Raw genomic sequence first — 26,502 nt, 5'->3', positions numbered from 1 at the left:
GGATAACTGAAAAGTCGGATAACCGAAAAGTATGAAAAAAATACGTTATTAGTATAGTGTATTAGGCCTGGTTTAAATACTAGCTTCCCTTTCGTGGTCGAGCCAGTGCTGCCAGCTAAAACATGCAAAAATTTAACAAAAATAATATTAAAGTAGCCAAGACATAACCAAATATTGTAGCGCCACGTCACTAGTGGCATTTGAATTTGCCGACTAGAACGCGGTCGGTTAATCGGGGGTCGGATAATCGATGCTCTACCGTAATTGTGTTAAGAAGCTGGGAAACTATATAAAAAATGATGAAAAGGCTTGTTTTACAATTACTTTGCAATAAAGTTTGAGAACATTGCAGATAATTTCCGACTCACCCTCATATATAAAATTTAACTAAAATCATAAAAAAATAAAAACATTATTTATGTATGCGTAGTATGTATATGCATTCAAGAAAGCAAAATAAACAACAAAAGTTATTAAATAAATTGCTTATAAACTTACTTACAAATCCACCTTATAAAAATATCAATAAATTGTAATGAATTTATAAACTATAGTCAAACTTCAATTTACCTCCAAAATTTGTGTGTATGAATCAGGCACTAAATCAAGTTGAACTATATTGAAGGACTTCGGGCAATAAGAAATATTTATAGTAATGTAATATGCATGCAAGTTTGTGTTCAAGTGCTTGCAATTTACATGATTTAGTAATAGCAATATTATTTGCAAAATTTCCCATTTAGTAATTCATGGTACAGAAAGGTTTTTTATGGAGTTGATGCATTTTGCAAATATACATTGGCAGTTTACAAGGATTGACTATTCAAGAGAGCAATTTATTGAGGTTTGGCTGAATACCTTTATAAACAATAAATCATCTTAGATAATGTAAGACAAAAATAATTCAAAACAGAATACCAAAAGTGGCGATTATCAATAAACTATTACTCAAATACCAAAAATTCAGTAAAATTTTTAAATGAAAACTAATATTTTCAGCCACTTTAATAACCTGATGATGATTGCTTAAACATTCTAGAACAGAAATTCAAAAACAAAATTTATAAACATTGATGGAATTGGCTTCTGATGCCTGCTGTGATGTTCAACATCACAGCAGGCAAATACAAAGAAGAAATTATTAAACAGATTTCAGAATAAGACAACCTCCAAGCTTGTGATAAGCCATCATTATCCTTAAAGTTTATGGATGTATTTTTCTTATTAGCCTTATATAGTTCTAGTTTCTCCAAGCTCATGAGACATACCTTCTCCCCACTATAATGTATAAGACAAGTGCAAGTATCCTTTTACAATACATGATTAACTACAGCAAAAGCTGATAGGACTGTGATTATGACCCTGTGATAGAATCCTTTTGCTCTTTTCAATGATGTTCAAAGCCACCTGATTGCTGCTATATATTCCAAACTTTGGCCAACTCTGGTGTCCATGATAGATTTTTGTTATTTGAGTGATTGTTTATTGCTTTGATATCCAGTTTGTTTTTACATTTGACAATTATCTTGCAGTGGCGTGCCATGACATTCGATGATAGGGAAGCTGTGTTTCCGTAAAAATACTGGAAATTACAAAAATAAACAGTTTATTTTACTTCTAAAATAAATAATTGACACAAAACAAAGATATAAGAACTTTTTTTTTATTATTTTTTACCTTGCGTAAAGGTTAATCACCCGCTTGTATTATTTTTTATAAACTAACTCTATTCAGCAATTTTTTTCTGCAAACTCTATAATAAGTACAATTTTGTAGAATATGGGCAAAACAAGTCATGTCCTCTAGTTTTCCATTACATGTAATAGTTGTTTTACCACTAACAGACAGCTCAGTAAATAAATGATCCCAAATTTGATAAAACTAGAATAATGAAGGCTGTGTAGGCTACAAAGAAAGGTCAGGTCGTCTGAAGATTTTATTCTGGAACATTTTACGAAATAAATGGTGATCAACCAAGTTTTTTGGAAGCGACTATGTCTTTTTATTTAATAGAAAAATTTTATCATCCAGTGAAATTTTAAAATTAGAATAATGAAGTCAAATTGCATCAGATTTTTTCAAAATTCAAATACATATCCAACAAAGGACAAATATGAAGTTACACCTTCCACTTCCAGTGATTTTAATTTCGAATGTTCCAGAGTTAGAAGTGAATAGTTCTGGTCAGAATTGCTTTGGACTCGAAACTACTAGAAACAATTCCACATCAACAGTTCTGAAACTACCAATGAATTCTTCATTTTGTACTTTTATAAATACAACTTTTAACAAACAGTGAAATCTTTGTCAATTACTTTTATGTTCAAATCCAGATAATGTTCCATGACATATTGTTAGATAGAAGACAAAATGAAGAAATTAAACATATAATTGTAGTTTTTGATGTAATGTTGACAGTTTTAAAATAAAAACTTTTTTTAAATGTACTCTCTAGAGAGCGATCTATAACATTACTTAAACCACCATTCCCCAGGATAAACTGGCATGCTGGTTTTACCATCAGGAAATATCTGATTTTGTGGTCTCCCCAGTGGTCTTCTACCGTATCTTTGCAGAATAACCAGCATGCCAGTTATTCTGCAAAAATACGGTAGAAGCATACTCTTATATATATAAAAATTGTACTTAGGTTTTATTTTGCAGATTTTTAATTACATATAATCAATTTAAAACTTTTTGATAATACAGTCGACTCCGCATAAGTCGATACCCCAAGAGGAATTGAAAATGTGTCGAGTTATCCGATGTGTCGACTAAAGCAAAGTTGGAAAAAAAAACCCACAAAACTACAATTAATAAAATACAGTAGTGCGTTATACAGTAGTATAGGCTTACAATACATTGTGTCCTCCATTTACAATTACTCTGTAGATGAAAAACTGAAAAATTCATTTATTGTTGTTTGTTTTGAGCACTTAACTGTCTCGACTTTCTTTTTCAACGATCACAAACACCTTGAAAACATTATTTCACAATTGTCAATTGTTGGCAAATAACATCTAAGGATTCTTAATGCCTCTGGCATGAGTAAATACAAAATTGGATTCTGGTGTGACATTGATGTAGATTGTATATTTTCTTTTTGTTTATCTGTTATTATTTTATACATAAAAATATATAAAATGTTAAGGCATTTTTATTAATATGTATATATATATTAATAATATTAATATATTATTATATTAGTAAATATATTATTTACATATTAATTAATAAATCGAGTCCCCCTCCTGGAAAAAAAATGAGTTCGCACCACACGTGCGGAGTGAATTTATTTTTTCAGGAGGGGGTGACGACCTATCGAAGTGTGGGACAGCAAAAGTATGTCGACTTATCCAGTGGTGACGAGTTAAATGGTGTCAAATAAACCAGAGTTTTTTAACATTAATGCCTATGTAAGTCAGCTGGGACCACAGAAAACTGACTACTTAACCAATGGTGTCGAGTTATCCAGGTGTCAACTTATGCACACTCGACGGTATTTTGATTGGCAATTCTTATAATAATTTAGAAAATATTAAGATAACAGTGGCGTGCTGTCCATGGAAGAAGTGGAAGCACTGCTTCCCTCGTATTTTCTAAAATATAAATACATATTGCGTGATTATTTTCATATTTTAACATACTTTGAATTAATTAAAATTAATATTTTATTATAACTGCATTATGTATCTTATTACAAATTTCTATACTACATGTGAAAAACAACGATAAAATTGCTATTGTATATTTGAATATAAATTCGTACATGGTATTCCCAATGGAAGCACCGTGTTGTCGAATATGGAACAGCTTCCATGGTGAAAATATTTGAATCGTGTTAAGCAGTGTGTGCAAACTATTTTCATTTCCAATCCCCCCATTTTGTGTGAAATTTTGTGGCCACCCCTGGATAGACAGTAGACTTTTTTTTAATCGTCAACGAAGTTAAAGTGAAAATCTTTCTGGGATTTGCGCTTATGTTTCTGTCTTTTTGTAAAAAAAAAAAATATAGTTCTGTTTTTATAAATAATATAATTTCATTTCACTATTTTACTGGTACCTGATACTTGTTGAAGAAAAGCCTTATATTTTTTTATTGTCAAATAAATTTCTTTGAATTTGGCCACCCCTCGGGGTGTCACGACCCACGGTTTGCTCATCACTGCCAGATTACAGGCATTGGCATATGCGCTTTACAGAGCACCAACCTCTGGCAGTTTAGCCAGTGGATGCTACACCCCATAACACTTCCAACAATTCCATCCATTAGTCAAATAGCTATCAAGCAGTTGACTAAGTGCAATGTTTTAAGATTTAAATAGTAAAGAAGATTTAATGTTATTTTTATGTACAGTATGTTTCTTTACAAAGCTATATTTAATTATAGTTTTCGTTTAATCATAATTAGATTGACAGATCATCTTGTTAATAAAATTAGTAATAAATTTTGCCAAACTCTCACATTTCATACATATAAAGAATTATTTTTTTTAAAATTATTAGATTACAATAATATAAAATTTCTTAGATTAATTAATTTAATAACTTAATAATAATTCATTAAAATGCTTATTTTATATTAGATTAACAATGTTTGTTTTACAAAGTTATTAAACACTTTTGTACTGTAAAATTTGTATACATTTTATATATTTTAAGTAAATAAATAAAAAAAAATTGCTTACGTATTTTGGAAAATGTAGAAATTCTGCCAGTAAATAAGGAATAACTTTAAATTGCTGTAACAGTTTTTGTAAATATAGCTGAAGATCCATTTGACGACATTTTATAAATACCTCAGATTGATTTCCAAACAGTTTCTTTGGAGGTAATAAATTTTTATCTATGCCAAATTGACTTGTTAGCTGAAAAAAAAAATTTTATAACAACTATTTAATAAAAAAATATATAATTCAAGAATTTGTTTATTAAAGTATCTGTACAAATATAAACATCTTAAACCCAATAGTTAATATATTAAATAAGAAACTAACTCATATAAAATCACATTTCAAAATACAAATATTTTATGCAATATTTAATAGAATAATAATAATAATAATAATAATAATAATAACAAAGTGTGATACCGGCTCGGACATTGCCCGGGTTAACAAGGTCCGCGTTCATGGGTTAGGCAGAGGCTCACGTTCGAAAAATAGGCCACAGTCTCCCTTGGTTACCGGTGGCGAAAGCAGCACCGGCCCAAGCATGGCTACTGCAATGCCCTCAACAGATGTGAGGAACCAACCCAGCCTTGGTGTTTCTGTGGCAATACATCCACAGACCACAAAGGCTGGAAAACCACGCCAACGGATGAAATGGACAGTAGAAATGAACGAGTTTATCATCCGTACTTACTACACAATCACAAAACTCGAAACAAACATGACAGCATACAGACAACAACTACACCATAGATTCACACAACAGTATCCTCATCTCACTGTCACCGAACAAAGGGTTGTTGATCAAAAAAGAACAATTATACATAACAACCTTATTCCACAAACAACACTTGAACTTATCAAACAACAGGTTGCTGATCAAATACATCAACAGACAGAAACATCTAACATTAATGAAGATCATGTAACCTGTCAGGATAATCCAGCAACAAGCATTGATAATAACACACATACAACAATTACCACTAATGATACTACAGACACTTCCTCGTCCATCACTGGACATAGACATGGATTTAGTTAATACGCTCTCACTTATATTTCAGGAAACACTCACTAAATATACAGGCACAGATCCCACACAACGACCACGAATACCAAAAATCAACACGTCAAAGAAGTAGGAAAAACACTAAATTATGTAAACACTCACTTACTACCACACTACATTCATTCAATTTCTACACTCGCAGACATTCATACATTAGTTTATGCTGGGGCAGTCACAGTAGTGACACACCATGGACTGAAAGTACAATCACAGACAAACACACAGAAAACAAAATTCCACCACAAGCCTGCCTGGCAGAGAAGAATAGAAATACAAATAAATGACATTAGACAGCAATTAGGCAGGCTGACACAATACGCTAAAAGCAACATAACACCCAAATTAAGGAAACAGCTCAAAAACATTTTCAAGAAAATAAAAACACACACAAAACATGAACATCACAACACACGCATTACAGAATACATTGATACACTAAAACAAAAACTTGCTGCCAAAGCACGTAGACTCAAACGATACAAAACATGTACACTACGAAAACAACAAAATAAATTATTTACAAACAATGAAAAACTCTTTTACAGACAAATTAATAACAAAGCAAACACTGATACACAGCACAGTGGCACACCAACAGAAGAAGAACTCACAACATATTGGTCTTCTCTTTGGTCCAGTGCTGTCACGCACAATGCTGAAGCAGGCTGGATCGAGGAGGAGAACAAAAACTTACACAACATACCAACTATGCCCTGTGTTGAAATAAGCATACGTGATTTCCAATACAGTGTTAACAGAGCACACAACTGGAAGACACCTGGTGTAGACAACATTCACAATTTCTGGTACAGAAAGTTTACATCACTGCACCAGGAACTAGCTAAACACCTAACACACATCATCATCAATCCACAAGACATGCCAAATTTTCTTACTCAGGGCATCACCTACATGAAACCTAAAAACAACAATACCACAGACCCCACACAATACAGACCAATTACATGTCTTCCAACACTCTACAAATTATTGACATCCTGTATCGCAAACAAAATATACAAACATATTGAAAAACACGACATTCTCACGGAACAACAAAAAGGTTGCCGTAGAAATCACAGGGGTTGCAAAAAACAGTTACTCATAGATTCAGTCATTCTACGGCAAGCACACAAACAACACAGAAACATACACATGGCATATATAGACTACAGAAAAGCATTCGACAGTGTTCCACACAGTTGGCTGCTACATATTCTACACATGTACAAAATACATCCATCACTCATTACATTCTTCCAAAACACCATGCAGCACTGGAGAACAACACTACATCTCAGGGTTCATAACACTTCCATACAAACAAACCAAATTTTTATTAGGCGAGGAATTTTTCAATAAGATTCCTTGAGTCCTCTCTGGTTCTGCCTAGCCTTGAACCCATTATCCAACATGTTAAACAACACGCAATATGGTTACAATATCAGACATGAAAAAACAACACAGTTTACACTGTCACATCTCATGTACATGGATGACATAAAACTTTATGCATTCGCACAAAAACAACTTTAACAACTCCTACAAATCACACATTCATATACCAAGGACATACAAATGGGAGTTTGGCCTAGATAAATGCAAAACACTTCACATAGAAAAAGGAATCCTGAAGAAAGAAGATTTTGCACTTGGAAATGGAGATATTATTGAATCCATGGAAGAGGGCAAATTCTACAAGTATTTAGGATTCCAACAGGCCAAACTAACAGAACATGCACAAATAAAGCAAAGATTAATTAAAGAATACCAAAGTAGGTTAAATGCTATTCTCAGAACAGAGTTAAATGCAAAACACATTGTTAAAGCAATAAACACATGTCATCCCAGTACTCACATATTCCTTTGGAGTTATATATTGGACTCACACAGATCTTGAGCAACTCCAAAGGAAAACAAGAACAACACTCACTAAGCATAAACAACATCATCCTAAATCTGCCATAGAAAGACTAATCCTTCCACGTAAAGATGGCGGACATGGCCTGATTGACACAGTTAACCTTCACTACAAACAAATACAGTCACTGCGAAAGTTTTTCTACAAAAAACAAGAAACATCACAATTACATAAAGCTGTAACTCTAGCAGACTTTAATAACACACCATTAAATTTACACTCGCAACATATGTACACAATACAACATATAAAAAGCATAGACAGCATTAAGCACTCGTGGCTCAAAAGGCACTCCATGGCATGCATTCTTACAACCAGGCCCAGGATTTTGTTGACAAAACTGCGTCAAACAGCTGGTTAGCTCAGGGATGCCTCTTTGGGGAGACGGAAGGATTCATGATCGCCATACAGGATCAGGTCATAAATACTAAAAACTACAGAAAACACATACTCAAAGATGCAACACTCACAAATGACACATGCAGAAAATGTCACATCATGCCAGAAACTATACAACACATCACCTCTGGTTGCAAGCTCTTGGCACAGACAGATTATTTACACAGACATAATCAAGTAGCAAATATAATACACCAAGAGCTTGCAAAGAAACACAAATTAGTAGACATCCACGAACCATACTACAAATACATTCCACAGACAGTATTGGAAAACAACACACACAAAATATACTACGACAGAGCCATAATCACAGATAAAACAATTTACCACAACAGACCAGACATCACACTCATTGACAAACACAATAAAATCACATACATTATAGACATATCCATTCCAAACACTCACAATATACAAAACGCATGCACTGAAAAAATTAGCAAGTACACAGAACTCGCCCAGGAAATAAGGCATCTGTGGAGGATGGATAGGGTGCTTATTGTACCTGTTGTTCTCTCCTCTACAGGTGTCATACCACACACACTACACAAAAGCCTGGGCACATTACAATTGAGTAGAAACACATACATCACACTACAGAAGGCCACTATATTGAATACATGTCATATTGTGAGAAAATTTCTGAATACAGACACACACACTGATACACTTCTTTAATTTTTGTTTTGGTTACTATGCCTTGACTTTGGTCCGGCATAGTACACAGCCACCAGTGTTAACCGAGTATATCTCACTTAACCCAACATAATAATAATAATTACAGAAGACAAACTGGATAAGAAGAATAGAACAAACAACAGCCTTTAATCCATCAATTAATTGTAATTAGACAAACTGAAAACTATGTTTTCAAATCTCATTTTTCTGTCATTTTGAGGTTTAAAACAGTTTTGAACAGTCAGCTATATGACACTAAATATGTTATTTAATTATAACCAATTATAACCATTTAAATATATCCAATTAAAAGGCTGTTTAATCTAATAACTTGTTGACAAGACTATGTTTTGTTTATAAAATCGTACTATCTGATGTCTTGCCAGCGTGGAGTTGAAATTTGGCACAGAGTATTAGGTGCCCAAATTATGCATGCATAAAAAAAAGCAGACTTGTGGGTACTCAGGGGACCGAGAACAAGACAAAATAAAATACAAAATGGCGACATTCTCTACAAACAGGCAGTAGTGCGAGATTTGCGCATGCGTTGCTCGTTGGTAAGTTGGAAATACAAATATTGTGAAATCGAATTTTGTCAAACAAATTTTTGGAAAAAACCCATTTACCTGTCCCGTGTTATTCCCCCACATATTTCTGGTCACCACATGCTTAACCTCGACCAATTCACCGGAGATATCTCGTTTCATCATCGGAACTTTTTGAAACTCGATGGCACATCGTTATAATTTTATATTAAAACTAACTTCTGAAATATAATTACTTTTCTTTTTACATTTATTAATATATATATATTTCGTTTGTGCAAAATAAAAAAAATAATTGGGAACGATACAATAGCCACCATTATTTTTTTCAAAAACGGGAAATTTTTGCATTGACAAAAATTCAACCTGGGGTGTCATGCAACGGAGAGAAATTTCAACAATCGATAGGTTAATTTCACTGAAAATGCATCATGGATGACCTCGTGGTCGTGGCTGTGGCCGGTGAAGTTTGAATAATCGCGCTCAAAACCAACGATACCAAAGATGATTGGAGAATGAGAATGAGACCCGCCGTGAGCGTCAAAATGGTCTCGCTTAGTAGTAAGTCTCCCAGACATAGTCTTGTCCCAAATACAGCCTTGCCGTTTTACTCGTTTAATTTTTAATCTAAACTATTGTCAATTTTACATTGTTCAATTGCATTTCAAACAGAAAACTGCATTCTATCTGTTACTTTTATTTGCTTTAAATTAGATTGTTTTAGTATGGAAAAGATCACTTTGATTCAACTAATTTAAGTTTTATAACTGATTTTTTTACATACAATCATATATAATACAAAACTGATATTGTCATTGCAACAAGTCATAAAATTTATTACTTGCTTCTAAATTAATAAATATATAAACAATCCTATTTTGTTAGAATTTTACCACTTTAATTGGGATTTATTACAATCCATTTCACCTAGAAGGCAGATACAGAAACAATAATACTTTATTTTTGTGAGAATTTTTCAATAATAAAATGGCATTCAAAATGAATACAATCATATTAATTATACAGATGGTTTGAATTAAATTTATTATCAAAACCAACTTACAAAATTTATCTCAAGTAGGCAATTCCATTAGAAAACCATAATCATATTTTAAACAGAAAATAGTCAATAAATGCAAGATATGATGAAACAAAATAATTTTGGATATGTATAATTATATGAAGATTACACACAGATTTTACAACAAAATTAATTTTTGATTGATAATGCAAATAATTATATCAATTGGTAGAAACAGACATGAGGCAAAACAATCCTCAAACACTTTCTTGCATATTTGTTTTTTAAATAGTTTATATATTTTACTAAAACATCTTATATTAATTGATAGTGTTGTCCATTTTCTTCTTTTCTTTAAAATGTTTTATCAAATTTAACAAATTTCACAATAATAAAAAGCAATTTGCATCAACTCTACTTTTATATTATATTAATAATTTTGGAAAAAATATTCTATTATGATAGAAAGTGGAATAATTCTCTGCTAAACAGGCTACATAAACAAATGAACTTTTCTTGATACTCCATTGTTGAATTTAAATGTGTATATCCTTAATACTAATAAGTAAAAACAAGTTCATGCAATTTAGTTATGATTCCAGCCATATTATTAAACTTAATACAAAATTATTCTAATATAAATAGATGTAAGATATCAAATAATAAAGTTGGAAAAATTGCAACCATTGGACAACCAATCTGAATCTCCAATACTATAATTATCAACAAATTTTGAATATTTAAGGTTAGCTCGTCAACACTGGTCTGGTTTTCTAATGGCCAGCAATTGAAAATCAACCACTGGAATGTTGCCAATTTTCTGTCGTTGATAATTTCATATTTAATTTATAAAGTCAATGGCTACTTCCTAGGTTTTAAATTGTTGGCCTTTTTATAAGCCATTATTAAAATTCCTAACTCATACTTGTAAAATAATTAATAAACTAATTAAAAAGATATTTGGCAATAAGAATAAAAATTGAATTAATTAAAAAAAACAAATTAATCTTACCTTATCGTGTAGTTCACGAAATTCACTGTAACGATGGTTAACTCTCCAATGAAAAGTCTGTAGAGTAACTTCAATTTCATAGAGCTATAAAAAGTACATTTAAATATGATTTGCGCTCTTCTCTAGCTGAACTCAACTAATACTCAAACCTCGACACAAAAACCTTTAAACATGTAGCCTTTTTATAACGTTTTCGGCCAGTTTGAATGGCCTTCCTCATATTCGATTTTTCTGTTCCCGAGGAAGGCCATTCAAACTGGCCAAAAACATTATAAAAAGGCTGCACGTTTAAAGATTTTTGTGTTGCGATGTGAGTGTATGATTTGCTTTAAAATATTTTTGTTTTATTACATCCAAGTATAAAATATTTTGTTAGAATGATAAAGCATTATTAAAAATATTTTCTCTGTCAATTTTAATAAATCAATTAGCTTAAATATTTATTTGTGGAATTGTGTTACAAAGAATTGTATTCAAGTTGTATTGCGTTAATTTTTATTTGAACTCGTGTGTGCAAAATTTCAAAATAAACTTAATAAGAAGGAATGATAATACTTTTTAGCATAACCAAAAACTTGCAATTAATGAAACAAGCATAAGAAAAGATTTATTCACATAAAGAGCTGAAATTAACGAAATTTAAAGTTTCTACTGTAACTCGACTATCCAAAATTGTTAAAAAAAGACGTAGCATTGTGGGTACATACCATAGAATATAATAATGCACAAAGATCAAACTCTCCATGTAATTGGAAAATCATTGTCATCTGCCAATTATAGCACCATAAATCTAGGTTATATACATAACATTATGTTAAATTTTGAGTAAATTAATTCACCTTCAAATACAGTAATTGCATTACAGTATTCATTTAACAGTAGTTTGGATAATAAAGTTAATTGAATAATTTGCAAAATAATATATTTACAATGTCGCATGTAACAAAATGGTTGTGACAATGGAAAAGAAGTTAAAAGCCAAAAACTGGCAACAGCAAACCTCTCAAAAATACTGCTCTTGAATATGGAGTAGTTATATGAACTGTTTGCAACTAGGAAAAAGAACAGGGCTCAAATTTAAAATTTTTGTATTTAAATGATCTTTACAAACAGATTAGATAATTGTACTACAGCAAAAAAAGCAAAGAATGAATCTCTTGATGAAGCCCTTTACATGTAGTTTACACAACAATTAAAACAAGGCATGCTTATATCAAGCCCTATTCCCCAGAAAAAGCTATAAGAAGTAACTTGTAAGTTTAAATGAGACCCTTGATAGCAACCCTTCATTTACTACTAGTGCAGTTGATTGGGAAGATGGAAAGATCATGACGACAAACTTGCTTTCAGTGGCTGGAGTGTCTTTCAGTAAATGCTGTTGCTGAAGCTTGCTAGCAACAAGCTTCAGCATTTACTGAAAGAAAGTTCTGTTTGCATAGGTTGTTGCCAACAATTATTTACATCTGTTTCAAGTTCATAATGCTAAGATTGGGTTGTGCTACAAGATGTTACCAGGCACCACACTGGCTGGCATCTAGAGTGAATGATGCAGCAACAGGTCACCTAGAAAGGAACACACAACACTGCTTTCTTGTTCAATGCATCTGACAAGCACAAACTACTCCTTGTCATAGGGAAACCAGCTAGGCCAAGAGCACTTCAATACAAATTTGGACTTACTGCCAGTCATAAACAGATTTTAGTTTCTGGTACAGAAATACATAGGACCAAATTTCCAGGAATCCTGAAAAATTTCTGGAAGTTCCTTTTCACAAGGAGAGGGTCAGATATTCATATCTCTGATTAAAACATAACTCAGTGAACATGTAGCTCTAAACTTACAATGGTGATAGCCAAGTGAATAACACGCTAAGCACAGGAGCTACATTATACAGGCTCAAACCTTTGCAATTTTAGCATTATTATTCCTCACATTTAAAGCTTATAAAACAAGAGATTAAAAAACATGAAGTCATTTCCTGTTTAGAAAAAAACAATCTTTGTAGATTTAACTGTTGTATAAGATTAAAATAAAATTTTTCATATTTTTCAAAAATCTTCATATTAATTTTCAGATATGGTAGTATTGTTATATTTGCAACTATGCAACTATGCAACATTGCAACTATGAAACCTACTTTCATACCAAACTGGTCTTTTTTGTCCATCTGCAGTAGTGTCTGAAGCTTATTTGTTTGTGTTGTCATGGTATGTAACCATGAGCAAAAGTATCTTTTTAAAAGTATAAGCTTAATAATCTTTTAAAAGACTCGAGACTTTTAAAAGCTAAACACTCAATTTTCAGAGGCCTGTTTTTCAGAAATGCTTGAGAAGTGGATCCTATTATTTTGATAAAGAGCTACTTGTGTTTAGAATTATATGCTCACCAAGTTTCGTTCAAATCAGACACCTGAATGTCTGGCCCTCTCCTTGTCAGAAAAAATGAACTCAAGACTCAAATTTTCTTAACATTTTGAAACTTAACAAAATATTTTGTACATAGGTTTGAAACTAACAACTGTTTTCATTCTTGGTGAACTAAAACTTTTATATAAGCTGCTGTGTATGCAAAAGGACCATAAGATACTTTTCAGATGATTTGTCTGTGATGTTTTTTCATAAAATATTTTTAATATATCTATAAAAGTTTACTATTTCATTCATAACACACTCTTTATATATTTTTCAAAATATTGAGTGAAAAATCATCAGTTTGGCTATTTTTGATGGCAACTTGGCAACAAGAAAGAAAAAATCCTAAACTAAAATTGCCCAATTGGCAATGGTTGCCAATTGAGAAAATTTTAGTTTAGGATTTTTTAACAGTCTCTACATAGTCTCTAAGAGAAACTGGAAATCGAATTAATGCCCAAATTATTCAACATTCTACAAAAATTATGAATAAATTAAATGTGGATTCCATCTTAACGAAAGCTCAAAAAATTGAGGAAAGCCTTGATAAGCTGAGGAACGAAGGCCCAATTTCTGACATCATTAACAACCAAATACATATGCAGGAACAACTGATTAATATAAAAGATAAAGTTGTTCTAAAGACAACTCAGGAGAATTTGAGTGGCCTTGGGGCGGCCTTGCCTGACGCCCCCATCTCAGAAATTCTTAAAAATCAGACATACATTCAAGAAAAACTGGAGAACTTGGCATCATACAGACACACAGACACTCCTCCACAAAGAAACTATAGTCAAGCTCTGAAAAACGGCAAGCTTTTTAACACTGATAAAAGACTGAGACACTTAGGAACAAACAGGGAGGTACTTCTCCTATACAGTAAAGACAGCGAGAAAAGTTGCAATAAAGTGCGGCAGATATTATTTGAGATGGTCAAACCATCGCAGTTAGGTATTGGAATTGACAAAGTGAGAAACATTGGAGGTGGAGGAGTTGCTATAGAGATTGGGAACCCTGAAAACGCTCTTAAGCTTGAGCGGCACATAGCTACAGAAGTTCCCCAATTATTGATAAGGAAGCCTCGGAAATTGCTGCCACATGTGGCCATTTTTTCAGTTCCTACTGAGATTACTAGGGAAGAGCTACCATTGTACATTTACAGACAAAATGACCTTATCAGTGAAACATATAAGGAAGAGGAATTCAACGAGGCTTTCAGGGCGAAATTCAGAATGGGAAGGAAAAATAAATATTACAACAATTGGGTTATTCAGGTAACACCTAGTCTAAGAAATCAACTTTTAAAGATAGAAAAACTGTCAATTCAATGGTCAAAATGTAAAACAACAGATTTTTGCCCAGTGCTCCAATGCTTTCGGTGTTGTCGGTATGGCCATTCCACAGCAATGTGCAGCCAAGAGATGCCCACATGTAGCCACTGCTCTGGTCAACATACCTATAACGAATGCACAAATATAGACCAACCTCCGGTATGTTGTAACTGTAGACATGAACACACCATGGCTGGGCATAATGCCAGAGATAGTTCTTGTAGGGTATACACGAGAATCAAAACCAATCTAATAAATAGAACTGACTATGGAATTACAGCCTAAGACTAAATTAGCTTCCTGCAATACAATATAGGTAGAAGCATTGCTTCTACTTCTATCTTAACTTCTATCATCAATCAATTTGATCTCATTCTTTGCCAACAGCCATATTGTGTGTTCCTGGATTTCGTTAACTCTAGCTCACCGTGTATTTATCGTAAAAGAGCTACAAGAGTCCTACAAAAGTGCCAAGAAAGTGCTTCAAGAACGCTCCAAGAGTACTTCAAGAGTGCTTCAAGAGTGTGACAATCATTCACGTCAAATACACATCGAAAACGATAGTGAGATGCGTGAATGAAATAGAATTGTAGAATTTGACGTCAATATTGAAGAGAAAGGTACGAATAGCTGCAAACACAACTGGACCAAATGGAACTGATGCTAAAGAAAGTCCATATGCAGCAAAGAGACGACGCAATTTTACAAACAATTATTGCAAGTTTACCGTCTCGGCGAAGACGCCTCTAGTTTATAAAATTGTTCGTGCTATGCTTGTTATTGTCTGTGCTCTGTGCTCTGTGTCTGTTTTTTTTTTTTTTTGTCTACATGTCACTATATTTGTAGTTGATGTTATGCTTTATTCTGGTTAAATAATTTACATATCTGTAACTCATATATTTATTGTAACTCTGTTATATTTCATCCGGTTATGTATTACGGCACCGGTTATGTACCTTTGGTATCTTTTTTTTAATTAAATAACTGAACTGAGTCTCTACATAGTTGTCATTTTATAGGTCAAATATTTTTAATCATTATTGATCCTTTGTATACCATATTGACTTAAGGATGACATCTTAATCAAACATAAAATAATCTTTAAAAAAACTTTATTGGTAGAAAAAAAAACAAGTTTTCATTTAGGAAAATCATACAAAATCCTTTTTATAACATACTTTTCTCAAAATATTTTTAATTGTCTGTAATCAGGCAAAGAGAATAAATTGATTACTTTTAATTGATGATATTTATCTTCGTCTGACAATGAAATTTCATTGAAAGTACTATAGAATATAATTTTACTTTTTATATATTTTTGGGTAGTTTTATTTTTAATTATTTGGAAAATTATCAAGAAGACAATTATATAAATAAAATTACAGATAAACTAACCTTTCACTGATAGCCATTTGTTTTACTTTCCTGGCTGTTATGTATATGTTACTGTGAAAGACTGAAATTTGGTGAATGTCGAGATTCACACAGCTGTTTCGTGTATGTACGAAATATTTGCTAAATATCATTATTTCTCACTTACACTGACAAATGTCAACATTCGGCATGCACTGATGTGAATGTTGAATAAAAATATTGTTCCTAGCATTTAGTCACAGAACACTTCTTTTTGCAATCACAGCATGTTTAGCCTTGCCTTCCACTTCTAGAATTAGTTCAGCTGCTTCTCCCAGGGACATTTTTTACCTAACCTAACCTAAACTAAAGTAACATTAATAATATAACCAAATATTCGGTCTTTCACCAACGATCTTTCTTATGTATCGACATTCGCCGGAGAATCTCAACATTCTCTAATTTCGGTCTTTCACAGTGACATATATATAACAAGGAAATATATTGAAATTATGTCAAATTGCAAATCTGGGATGTTCTGCGATCCCATGAACTCAAAAAAGTAAAAGATAAAAAAATAAATAATAATAAAATTCCATATTCATTGGCATCAATTTTATTTAATGTACTTGGATGAAGAAATAATTAAAAACTAAAATTTGGCACAATAGCTTATGCATAAAGGGCATTAATGCTATTGAGTTTTAGTGGTTATAGGTTGAAGGGAAGCTACAGGGAGTCGTGTCATATCTCAAGAAGGATCAGACTTACTGGAGACTTTACTTGTTATTAGCATTTACAATATTTTATAAAACTCATCACTACCCTCAAAATTAAGTATTTTGCCATTTTATAATAATTAATAATATAAAAGTTATTTTTCAAATAAAATCTCATAACAGCCAGTAAAGTTACATAACTTGATGAAATTTTTTTCTTTTCTGTTCTCACAAATTAATCTTTTAATTCAAGAAATAACTATTCAAAAGTGAATGAAATTAGATCATTTTTGAAATTCAGCACTCTGGCAATATGTAAGTTTTGTTGCAAAGTTACTTGGTTTATCTGGTTATAAAAGATTGACACAGGAAATAAAAATTATGGTTTTAATATGACTGGAATAGTCATTGTTGCAAGTTAAAACAACAATCAACAAGATGGGATTTCAATATAAAACCAGTACAAGTTAAATTTCCTTAACCTTAAGATTCACTGGTCCAGCAGCTTCAACAATTTGGAATGACAATTTGAATTTTGTAATCATTAGTTTGCACATCTGAATATCAAAATGCCCAAAGTTATCTGCTGCTACAGAATGTAAGGGTTTAGAAAAGTTAATTCCGAGCTAAAAATAAAAAAAAAAAGTCTACCAAGGTTACAGTTAGTGTGCAGATTTCTATGACTGGATTAAAGGACACTTAAAAATGATTAATGCTACCCCTCTCAAACTTTTATGGTATCCCAACCTACCCCAACAGAGTGGAATTGAAGGAATTTTTAGTTAATAACTAAGCATTCTTTTTTCCCTCATGTGGCTTAGTAGTTAGAACAGTGGTTCTTAACCTTTTAGTGATAAGGGACCATTTATCAAAATTTTTTTTCTTGCCATGGACCACGAGCTGTTTGGCAGTAATATAAGTGCTTATAAGGTTGTTCTATAAATTAAACATGTACAAAATTATTCGGAACCAAGAGTATTATATTATTTGCGAAAATGTTACATTAATTATATTATTTTAGTGCAATTTTTGTAACTGCATAGTGTTTACCAACTGCTGGATTCTTTGTTCAGTGCTACTAAAAGCCAAACGCATGTCGGCACTGGCATCCAACTGATTTTGATGTTTATTTTTAATTATCAAAAGCACTGAGAATCCTTGCTCGCATAAATATGTGGTTGAAAATAAAGTTAGGTACCGTAAAGCAATTTCTCAAATTTTAGATGAAGCAATAGCTTTTTGGCTCCAAAAATCTTCAAGATTAATTCCTGTCTCGAAAGTATCCTTGCAGTTACTATCGTGTTGCATTAAAATTAACTCTTCTTGAATTTCATCCGGCACCTCAGAAATATTGACTATGAAAGGAGTGCGGATCAGTTTCCGAATACCTTTGTCCTTGCAGTCAGGAAAATAGCGATTGAATTCATTTTTCAAGTTTTGCAAATGGAATGTAATGTTCTTTTGTATTTGTCCTTTAATCTCAGCACACTTCTTCTCTGTGCCTTCTATATCCGTTACCGGACTATGGCGACACCTGGCGCAGGTTAGTAAGGTTAATAACGCGCCAAGGAATTTACTAGGGAAAGTTAAACCCAGAGAGGTTTCCCGTTGCCGTCTCTGGAACGCGATGTTACGCGTGAGAATAATGTCTTCTGGGAGGTCTTTTAAAGGAAACTGGCCCCTATTCAGCTGTTACAAACGTGAAGAAAACCCGGAAAACTCCATATGGCCACCCTGTCCGAATGCGGCAGGAACCCACAACCAAACTCCCAGCGTTTAGCAACAGAACCGCTCGGCCACTGGTGGGCATTTCAGCACACTGTCAATAATAATGTTCAATGTATCAAATGCAGAAAAATTCTCTCTTTCAACTTTGCTGATCAATAGGTCGATTTTAGCGATAAACGCACTGATTTTATCTTCAAATGCAAATATATTGCTAGTGCCTTCCAATTTCATATTTCCTGAATCTTGCAGTTGAAGGTTCAATTTATTTAGTTGTGCAAAAAAATCCACTAAATAAGCAAAATGTATTTGAAATTTGAACTGACAGAACTCGTCGTCATTTATTTAATAATTTTAGGATGACTTCACGGACCACTTCGGGTGCTTTCAGGGACCACCAGTGGTCCACGGACCACCGGTTAAGAACCACTGAGTTAGGATATCTGGCTTTCACCCAGAAGGCCTGGGTTCAATTCCCAACATAGGGACATTTTAGTCAGATAGATGGCTAAGATGGTTAAAGCATCAGTCTACTGTTCTGGAGAACCCAAGATTAAATCTAGGTGGTCTGTCCTTCACCATCTGTTCACCCCAATAGGGGCCAGGCTGATACTTGATGGGCCTGACAAAAAGGTCCTCTTAGCGCCCTCAGAATGGAAAAAAAAAATGTTCATATTTTTAGATTTTGATTTTAAAATTATAGTTTTTTACATTGACTATTAATATGAGCAAATTTTTGTTTAAAATATTTAATAATAAACCATAGCTTTCTGTGGGGAAGATATGAATGGATAGATATATAAGGATAGAAATGTCTGTGCAGAAATTTGCCACTGTCATTACAAAACAAAACAAAAGCATTGAAAAATGAAAGTAAAGGACAAATTGCATCCTTTCTTTATTTCAATAAAGGACAAGGGCAGTTTAGCTAAAATAAAAAAAAAATATTGAACATTTTCCATTCATATAGGCCTAAATGCACCAAAATCATAAAAAATAAATTTTCTTTAGTTTTCACAGTATTCTTGATATTATGAGATTAAAAATAAAGGCCCGAGGAGCTCACAGGAAGCTCAATAGAAAAGATAACTAAGAGTATTTCTTAACACGAGTGCCACATTCTTTTAAGAATACAACAACACATTCAAAAGTTTTTCTAATTATCATTGATTAAACTAAATTTCCTCAACACACTACTATTTATCAAAAATATTAAATTTCAATACAGACTGGCTTTTTAAATCCATCAAACCTCAGAATACACAACATACCATAACAGTTAATGTTACCCTTGGTGCCAAGATGGCGGCTCATCTCTGATTCCAGTAACGAAACGGTGGAATGCACGTTCTAACCTAACCTATTCTAATAATTTGGTTGCTAATAATGGTACAATTCTAGGTCCGAATGAGAAGGTTGGGACTTTAACAGAGCTGTAGAGCATACTGATAGGAACAAAAAAAGTCTAATAAACCATGGGTGTACGGGCAACCCTTCGCGAGATATAGGCCCCCCAAAATGACTATTGACGTCGGAACTGACGCCGCTTTCTCCACTAAGCCTATCGCATGTTTAACAGGCAGCAAGCCCTATTGGGTGTACTATAGATTACTCCTTATAGAATTTCAGGACTTTGATTATATATTTGAATTCAGGGGACCGAGACGAGTTCAACGGTACCCTATGTTTGGACTGGAGACGAAAAATCAATGTTACTTATGGCAGCGAACATGGCGGCCCGACTGACCTCTCGTACGGGCGCCACCACAAGCCGCCATGTGCTAAACTAGTGATCGATTCACGGTAGTTCTTGAACGAAGTAAAAAAAGGGGGAAACGTCTTCTAAAGGCAATTTTAACGACAAGCGACGCGACTCCCGATTGCGATAGCGAGGCCGGAACTGACGTAGGCGCATCTTTCGAGGGCTATATCTCGCGAAGGGTCGCCCGTACACCCATAGTTTATTAGACTTTTTTTGTTCCTATTAATATGCTCTAACGCCCTGTCAAGGTCCCAACCTCCTCATTCTGTTTATCAACATTTGTTTTCAGAGGGGGAGAAAATGCTGAAAGGATTCTTACCGAACAAAAAGCAATTCAACACAAATTTCTAATTAAAAATTATGTAATTACAACTTTAATCAAATGTTAAAGCTTATTTGTTATCAAATTACCGTAAAGCCTTCTCCTTGCTCGGTCTTCACTATTTGACATATTTCTTCTGCTTTTTCTTTGCCAGTGATCTTGTAAACAGCCATATTTACTTAATCCGGACGAATTACACTAAATATCTGACGACTTCATTATTAATTTTAATGCTATTTGACGTTTACCGACGAAAACGGATAACTTATAATTGTTTTCGACGAACAACCGCCCATTGTTGATATTATGGAGACGGGCTTTAATTAAGAAGTGTTGCCATGTGTTGTAATGTCGGATGTAAAAGTTAAAACAGACGTAGCGTTAATACGGAGGCTAAATTAATTTTCCTTATTAATATATAGTTTCTTGTTAGATAGTATGTATTAGTTTATAATAAAAAGTCAGTATCGTAAAAATAAGTTTAAGTACAAACTTTTTATGTAAATAAAAATGGTTGTATCCTTTTACGTTTTTGCTTATTTCCGTTCTCTAGTCACCACAGCTCTTTTTTCTAGGCTCATCGTGGATTCGACCGGGACCGCAATAGGGTTGAGAGAGAACGAACTAGAATATATTGTGTAAAACGGTTGTAGCGACGCCATGTTTAAAGAAAGTTGAATACACGTCCGCCATTTTCTTTTTAGTCCAAGAGGATCCGTGCCAATTGTTCAAAGTCAGCGAGCTAGAATACAGGGGTGATTTGCTAATTATGACTCAAATTCGCACTCGGATATCTTTCGTTTTACTTGTCGAATATAAATCAAATTTTGAAAACCTGGTAGATGTCACTTTTGTTTACATTCTAAGAATATTTGAGTTCAATTGTTTTAAAAATGGAGGCAGAAGTTGCGAGCGAAGTTGACGTGTGCGTCAAGCTTCTTTCCGAAGATCTTTCATCCCGTGCTGTTGTAAAAGTCTTCAAGAACAACGGAGTTCAAGTTTCCTAGTCTACAGTTATCAGAGTTCTTGGTTTAACAACGAAAAAGCGACAAACGAGTGTCTCTGGTGAGTTACACCTAGTGATGATATTCAGCGGGTTCGCACAGGTTCGCCCGAACCCGTTGTTAAAATTTTCAGTTTTCCGAACCTTGTTAAACACATGGAACATTTCTCAGTGGTTTTGTTTTTTTAAAAAAAATATATTAAAATATACGTATTATACTCTGTAATACTACTAAACTAGAGCCTTTTTTTTGACTCTTTCCGCCCTGTGGGCACTAAGAGGGCCTCTTTTTAGTAGGCCCATTATAGGTTCGGCCAGGTCCACAATGGGGCGACCGGGTGGTGAGGGACGGGGCCCGACATATCCGAACGGACCACCCCCCGAAAAATTCCTGGGGATTATTCGACCCGTTCGGATTCGATCCCGGGTCCCCCAGAGCGGCAGGCTGCCACCTTTACCGCTCGGCCATCCGGCCGTCAAACTAGAGCCTTATACCCCTTTCGCACCGAACATTTCAATCTACATTGTGAGCAAGGTCGGGGACTATGTCTTGGTGCGATCTCTCTCGACCGAAACGAGGTTTAATCGCGATCGATTCGAGAGAGTTCTTGAAACTAGATCCAGTCATAAGAGAGATCCCACAATCTCACGCGCGCGAGATAATACAAGATGGCTGTGGAACACGTGTCGGGCTATGGACAGAGAAAAAAAAAGGATATTGTATTTCGAGAGATAATGACATCTGTCTATTATCAGCAGTGCCGTTCGGGGTGAAAAATTTCTCTGCCTAAAAAAAAAAAGGTCGACAGCACTAATATACTATTGTTACCTGGTCTTCGCCCAGGGCTCGTTACGTTCCAAATACGCCACTAATTATTAGATATATCGCAAGAAAAAGTATTGTATTTATTTCTAGCCAAAACTTCCATTTTGTTTGTCGGTGATTGTTAGGGAAAAATTTTCTGCTAGCGAACCCTTTGTTAACCCTCTTGCTCTCGCGGAGTGCCGAAACACGAGGAGGCGATAGGTTTTGGCTAATTTCAAGGTCATTGGGGAAAATTTACTTGTATTATTTAAAAAATTCATATAAAATCAACTGTTTGTATTAATAAAGATGCTATATCCCCATATGAATATCCATCGCTACGTTGATTGAAAATAATCTCTTTGCTGTATGGATAACTCCCTTCTTTTATTCATCGACATCTGCCTAAATTTTTTCTTTTTCAAAATTTAGATCAAATATATTACACTTCAGAGCTGCGCAAACTACAGCTAGCAAACGTGCGCTAGCACACCCGATGATGAAGGCCGGATGGCCGAGCGGTCAAGGTGGCAGCCTACCGCTCTGGGGGACCCGGGATCGAATCCGATCGGGTCGAATAATCCCCAGGAATTTTTCGGGGGGTGGTCCGTTCGGATATGTCGGGCCCCGTCCCTCACCACCCGGTCGCCCCATTGTGGACCTGGCCGAACCCATAATGGGCCTTCTAAAAGAGGCCCTCTTAGTGCCCACAGGGCGGAAAGAGTTAAAAAAAAAAAAAAAAAAAAAAAAAAAAAGAGCACACCCGATGACGTCAAAGGCTCCGTCCCTTTCTTCGCGTCCACGCAACAATTGCTTTGCTAGCGCGGTGATACGAGCTTACGCTCGCTGTTGACAGAATTCGCACTGGCATCACTGTGCTAGCAAAGAAATAACCGCGCGGGCGTAAAGAAACGGGCCTTTGACGTCATTTGGTGTGCTAGCGTTTTGCTCTCGCAAAGCTGTAGTTTGCGGCGGCTTTTAGATAGGGTGATCATCCGTCCCCGATTTCCAGGGAAAGTCCTCGTTTTTGATCCTCTGTCTCCGGCAAGGAAGCATCCACAGAATGGAGTCTTGTCCCCGTTCTTTCGTTTCCTCGCGGTTACTGTAATATTGTCGCTGCGTTTTTCCGCCAAAGGACGTGCCCAATGTCTTCAGCGTTTCCAGGTAATGTTTTAATGAAGCAACCAATGTTTTAAGGAAATACTAAAATGAAGTTTTAAAACGAAAACGAGCAATTATTTACTGTGACATCGTCAAAATGCCAGGCTGCAATTTTTCGTTACAATGTTCTCAACTTTTAGTAGTGTCTTGCCTCTGCACATTATACTTTTCCTTTAACAATAGAGTCGTGCCGGTCATCTATTTACTGCTTTCAGGGAAAAAGTTTTGAATTGAAATAACGTGACTTCCAGTTTTCAACGAAAGTTCGTATATAGTTAGTTGAAGCCTCCCGCCCCTAAGGTTTCCATATCTGGTCTCGTCTTTCATCTATCTAATTCCGTTCTCGAGATTAAGAAAAGACAACAGACAGAGGACAGTAGGAATTTATAAGTCTACAATTTTTTTCAAATTGCAGCCCCCCAAAAAATATTGATAAAATGCGCCAAAAGTAAATAGCTATACACCTTACTGGAGCAGAACTATTTGGTGAAACAAACGAGCTCAATCAAAATTAAAATGTTTAGGTCTCACGAGTCAGTCATGCGAATGTACTTGTACAGGTACTGTACAGTACAGTACTTATACATTAGGCTGCTACTGTGTACTGTACCTTATAAAGTGACGATTGACGTGTCTCCCCGGATTTTCCGAAAAAAAAATCTGGTCATCCTACTTTAGGTATTCTAGTAAAAAATGACAATACTTAATGTGTTTATACCTATGTTTTAATACCTATATCTATAGCATCTATGTATTTATGTATTAATATTTATGCTTAATTTTAAATTCTCTTACTGTATCTTTCCAATTCCTGAAAATTATCAGTATATCTTTAATTAAAACACACTTTTCTATATGCAGAGTTTTGCAAGTTAGAACATAAATGTCGCCAATGTTGCTAATAGTTATGTTTTAAGTTATTAGATACTATTGATATATTTTGCATATTTATGTTTTTTTGTTACTGTAAATATCAAAGTTTATGGTGCATATTTTGTCATTCAATTATTTTTTTTTTTTTGTAACTCTTTCCGCCCAGTGGGCACTAAGAGGGCCTCTTATAGCAAGCCCATTATGGGTTCGGCCAGGCCCACAATGGGGCGGCCGGGTGGTGAGGGACGGGGACCGACATATCTGGACGGACCACCCCCCGAAAAATTCCTGGGGATTTTTCGACCCGTCCGGATTCGATCCCGGGTCCCCCAGGGCAGCAGGCTGCTAACCTTAACCGCTCGGCCATCCGGCCGCTTACATTCAATTATTGTGTATGTACACGTTTGAAACAAAAACTATTTATTCGTTCTTTCGTATCAAAAACTGCTTTAGCTGTAAATAATAATTATAGCAACGTCTAATAAAGCTAATTAATTATATACCGTAATTGTACACGGAATAGTACAAATGGCTTGTGTAAAATTAGATCTACTGCATTTTCAACTTACTTTTATAGTACATAAACAAAAATAATTTTGCTGTTCTTTATGGAATCTATATCAAGTTTAAGCGTATAAAAATTACCGCCTTTGTATTTTTATACTGTAGTTTATACAATAAACTCATTTTCTGGTAGATTATAATTTTATTGTAATTGCTCCTTTTCTATAACGTACTGTACAACTTGTGACAGCCAGATGGCCGAGCTGTAAAGGTGGCAGCCTACCGCTCTGGGAGACCCGAGATCGAATCAGGACTGATCGAAAAAATCCCCAGGAATTTTTCGGGGTGAGCCGGCCGGAAATGTCGGGCTCCGGTCGTTCCAACTGTGGGCCTGGCCGAACCCATAATGGGCTTGCTAACAGGCCCTCCTGGTGCTCACAGGGTTGAGGGGAAAAAACGTACAAATTGCACATAGGTTAGAAAAGCTTTAATTAAAATTAACAGCTGTAATTTCTCGACTGCGTGATTCACATTTTTAGCATTCCGTCCGTATTTTAGTTTGCATCTAGTTTGAAAACGTTGTTATTGTTACCGCATAAATGAACTGCTCGACGAAGTTCACGCCGTTAGTCATTTGTCAGGCGAGGTAATACTATGGTACCGAATTTGTACGGTACTCCAACATTAGGATGTAATTAACATAGTGCTCTATTTTAGCATTCCGATCAAACGAGTCGTAGATAGTTCTATGAATATGCATAATTATATGACGTTGTAATTGTCATAACAATGTTATAATCTCCATTACTGATATTTTAATTTTAAATAAATTTTAATTAAATTTTAAAAGCTAAATTTTCTTATGTAAATTTTCTGCATTCTGAATTATTGAAATTTAATTAAAAAGGGGGGAAAGGCAAATATTTGTAATAATTAGGTTAAATCTGTATAGAATGACTAGAATGTTATATACAAATTTAAGTATCGACGATAAATTAGTATCATTACTAAAGCTAGGACATGTAGTATTAAAATAATATAAATTACAATTTCCCCTGTATATAACTTAGTGCCGACGTGGCCTACCTCTAATTTTAACTGTGTATATTTCCGAGATGATGCTTAAAACAAGGAGCAGAAATTAAGCTTCCAAAAAATGCAATATTTCATTATCGGATAAAGACGTTATAATTATCGATTTTTTATTCCAC

General features: G+C 34.3%; 1 protein-coding gene across 1 annotated transcript in view; it reads right to left on the bottom strand.

Annotated features, from left to right (window-relative positions):
* LOC136974448 (nischarin-like) overlaps nt 1-21,262 on the bottom strand; it is a 36,231-nt gene extending 14,969 nt beyond the window's left edge. Inside the window, exons 1-3 of the mRNA XM_067269352.1 lie at nt 21,035-21,262; nt 11,322-11,405; nt 4,689-4,868 (exon numbers count right to left, since the gene is read on the bottom strand). Coding sequence (XP_067125453.1) covers nt 4,689-4,868; nt 11,322-11,405; nt 21,035-21,118 — 348 coding nt within the window. The 5' untranslated portion in view covers nt 21,119-21,262. The remainder of the gene's footprint in view (nt 1-4,688; nt 4,869-11,321; nt 11,406-21,034) is intronic.
* Nucleotides 21,263-26,502: the final 5,240 nt, after the last annotated feature.

Source organism: Centruroides vittatus, unplaced genomic scaffold (genome assembly GCF_030686945.1).
Source record: "Centruroides vittatus isolate TY-2023 unplaced genomic scaffold, ASM3068694v2 contig_349, whole genome shotgun sequence".
Lineage (NCBI taxonomy): Eukaryota > Metazoa > Arthropoda > Arachnida > Scorpiones > Buthidae > Centruroides > Centruroides vittatus.
Note: the sequence above shows the minus strand (reverse complement) of the source record. Positions and strands in the feature narration are given on the sequence as shown.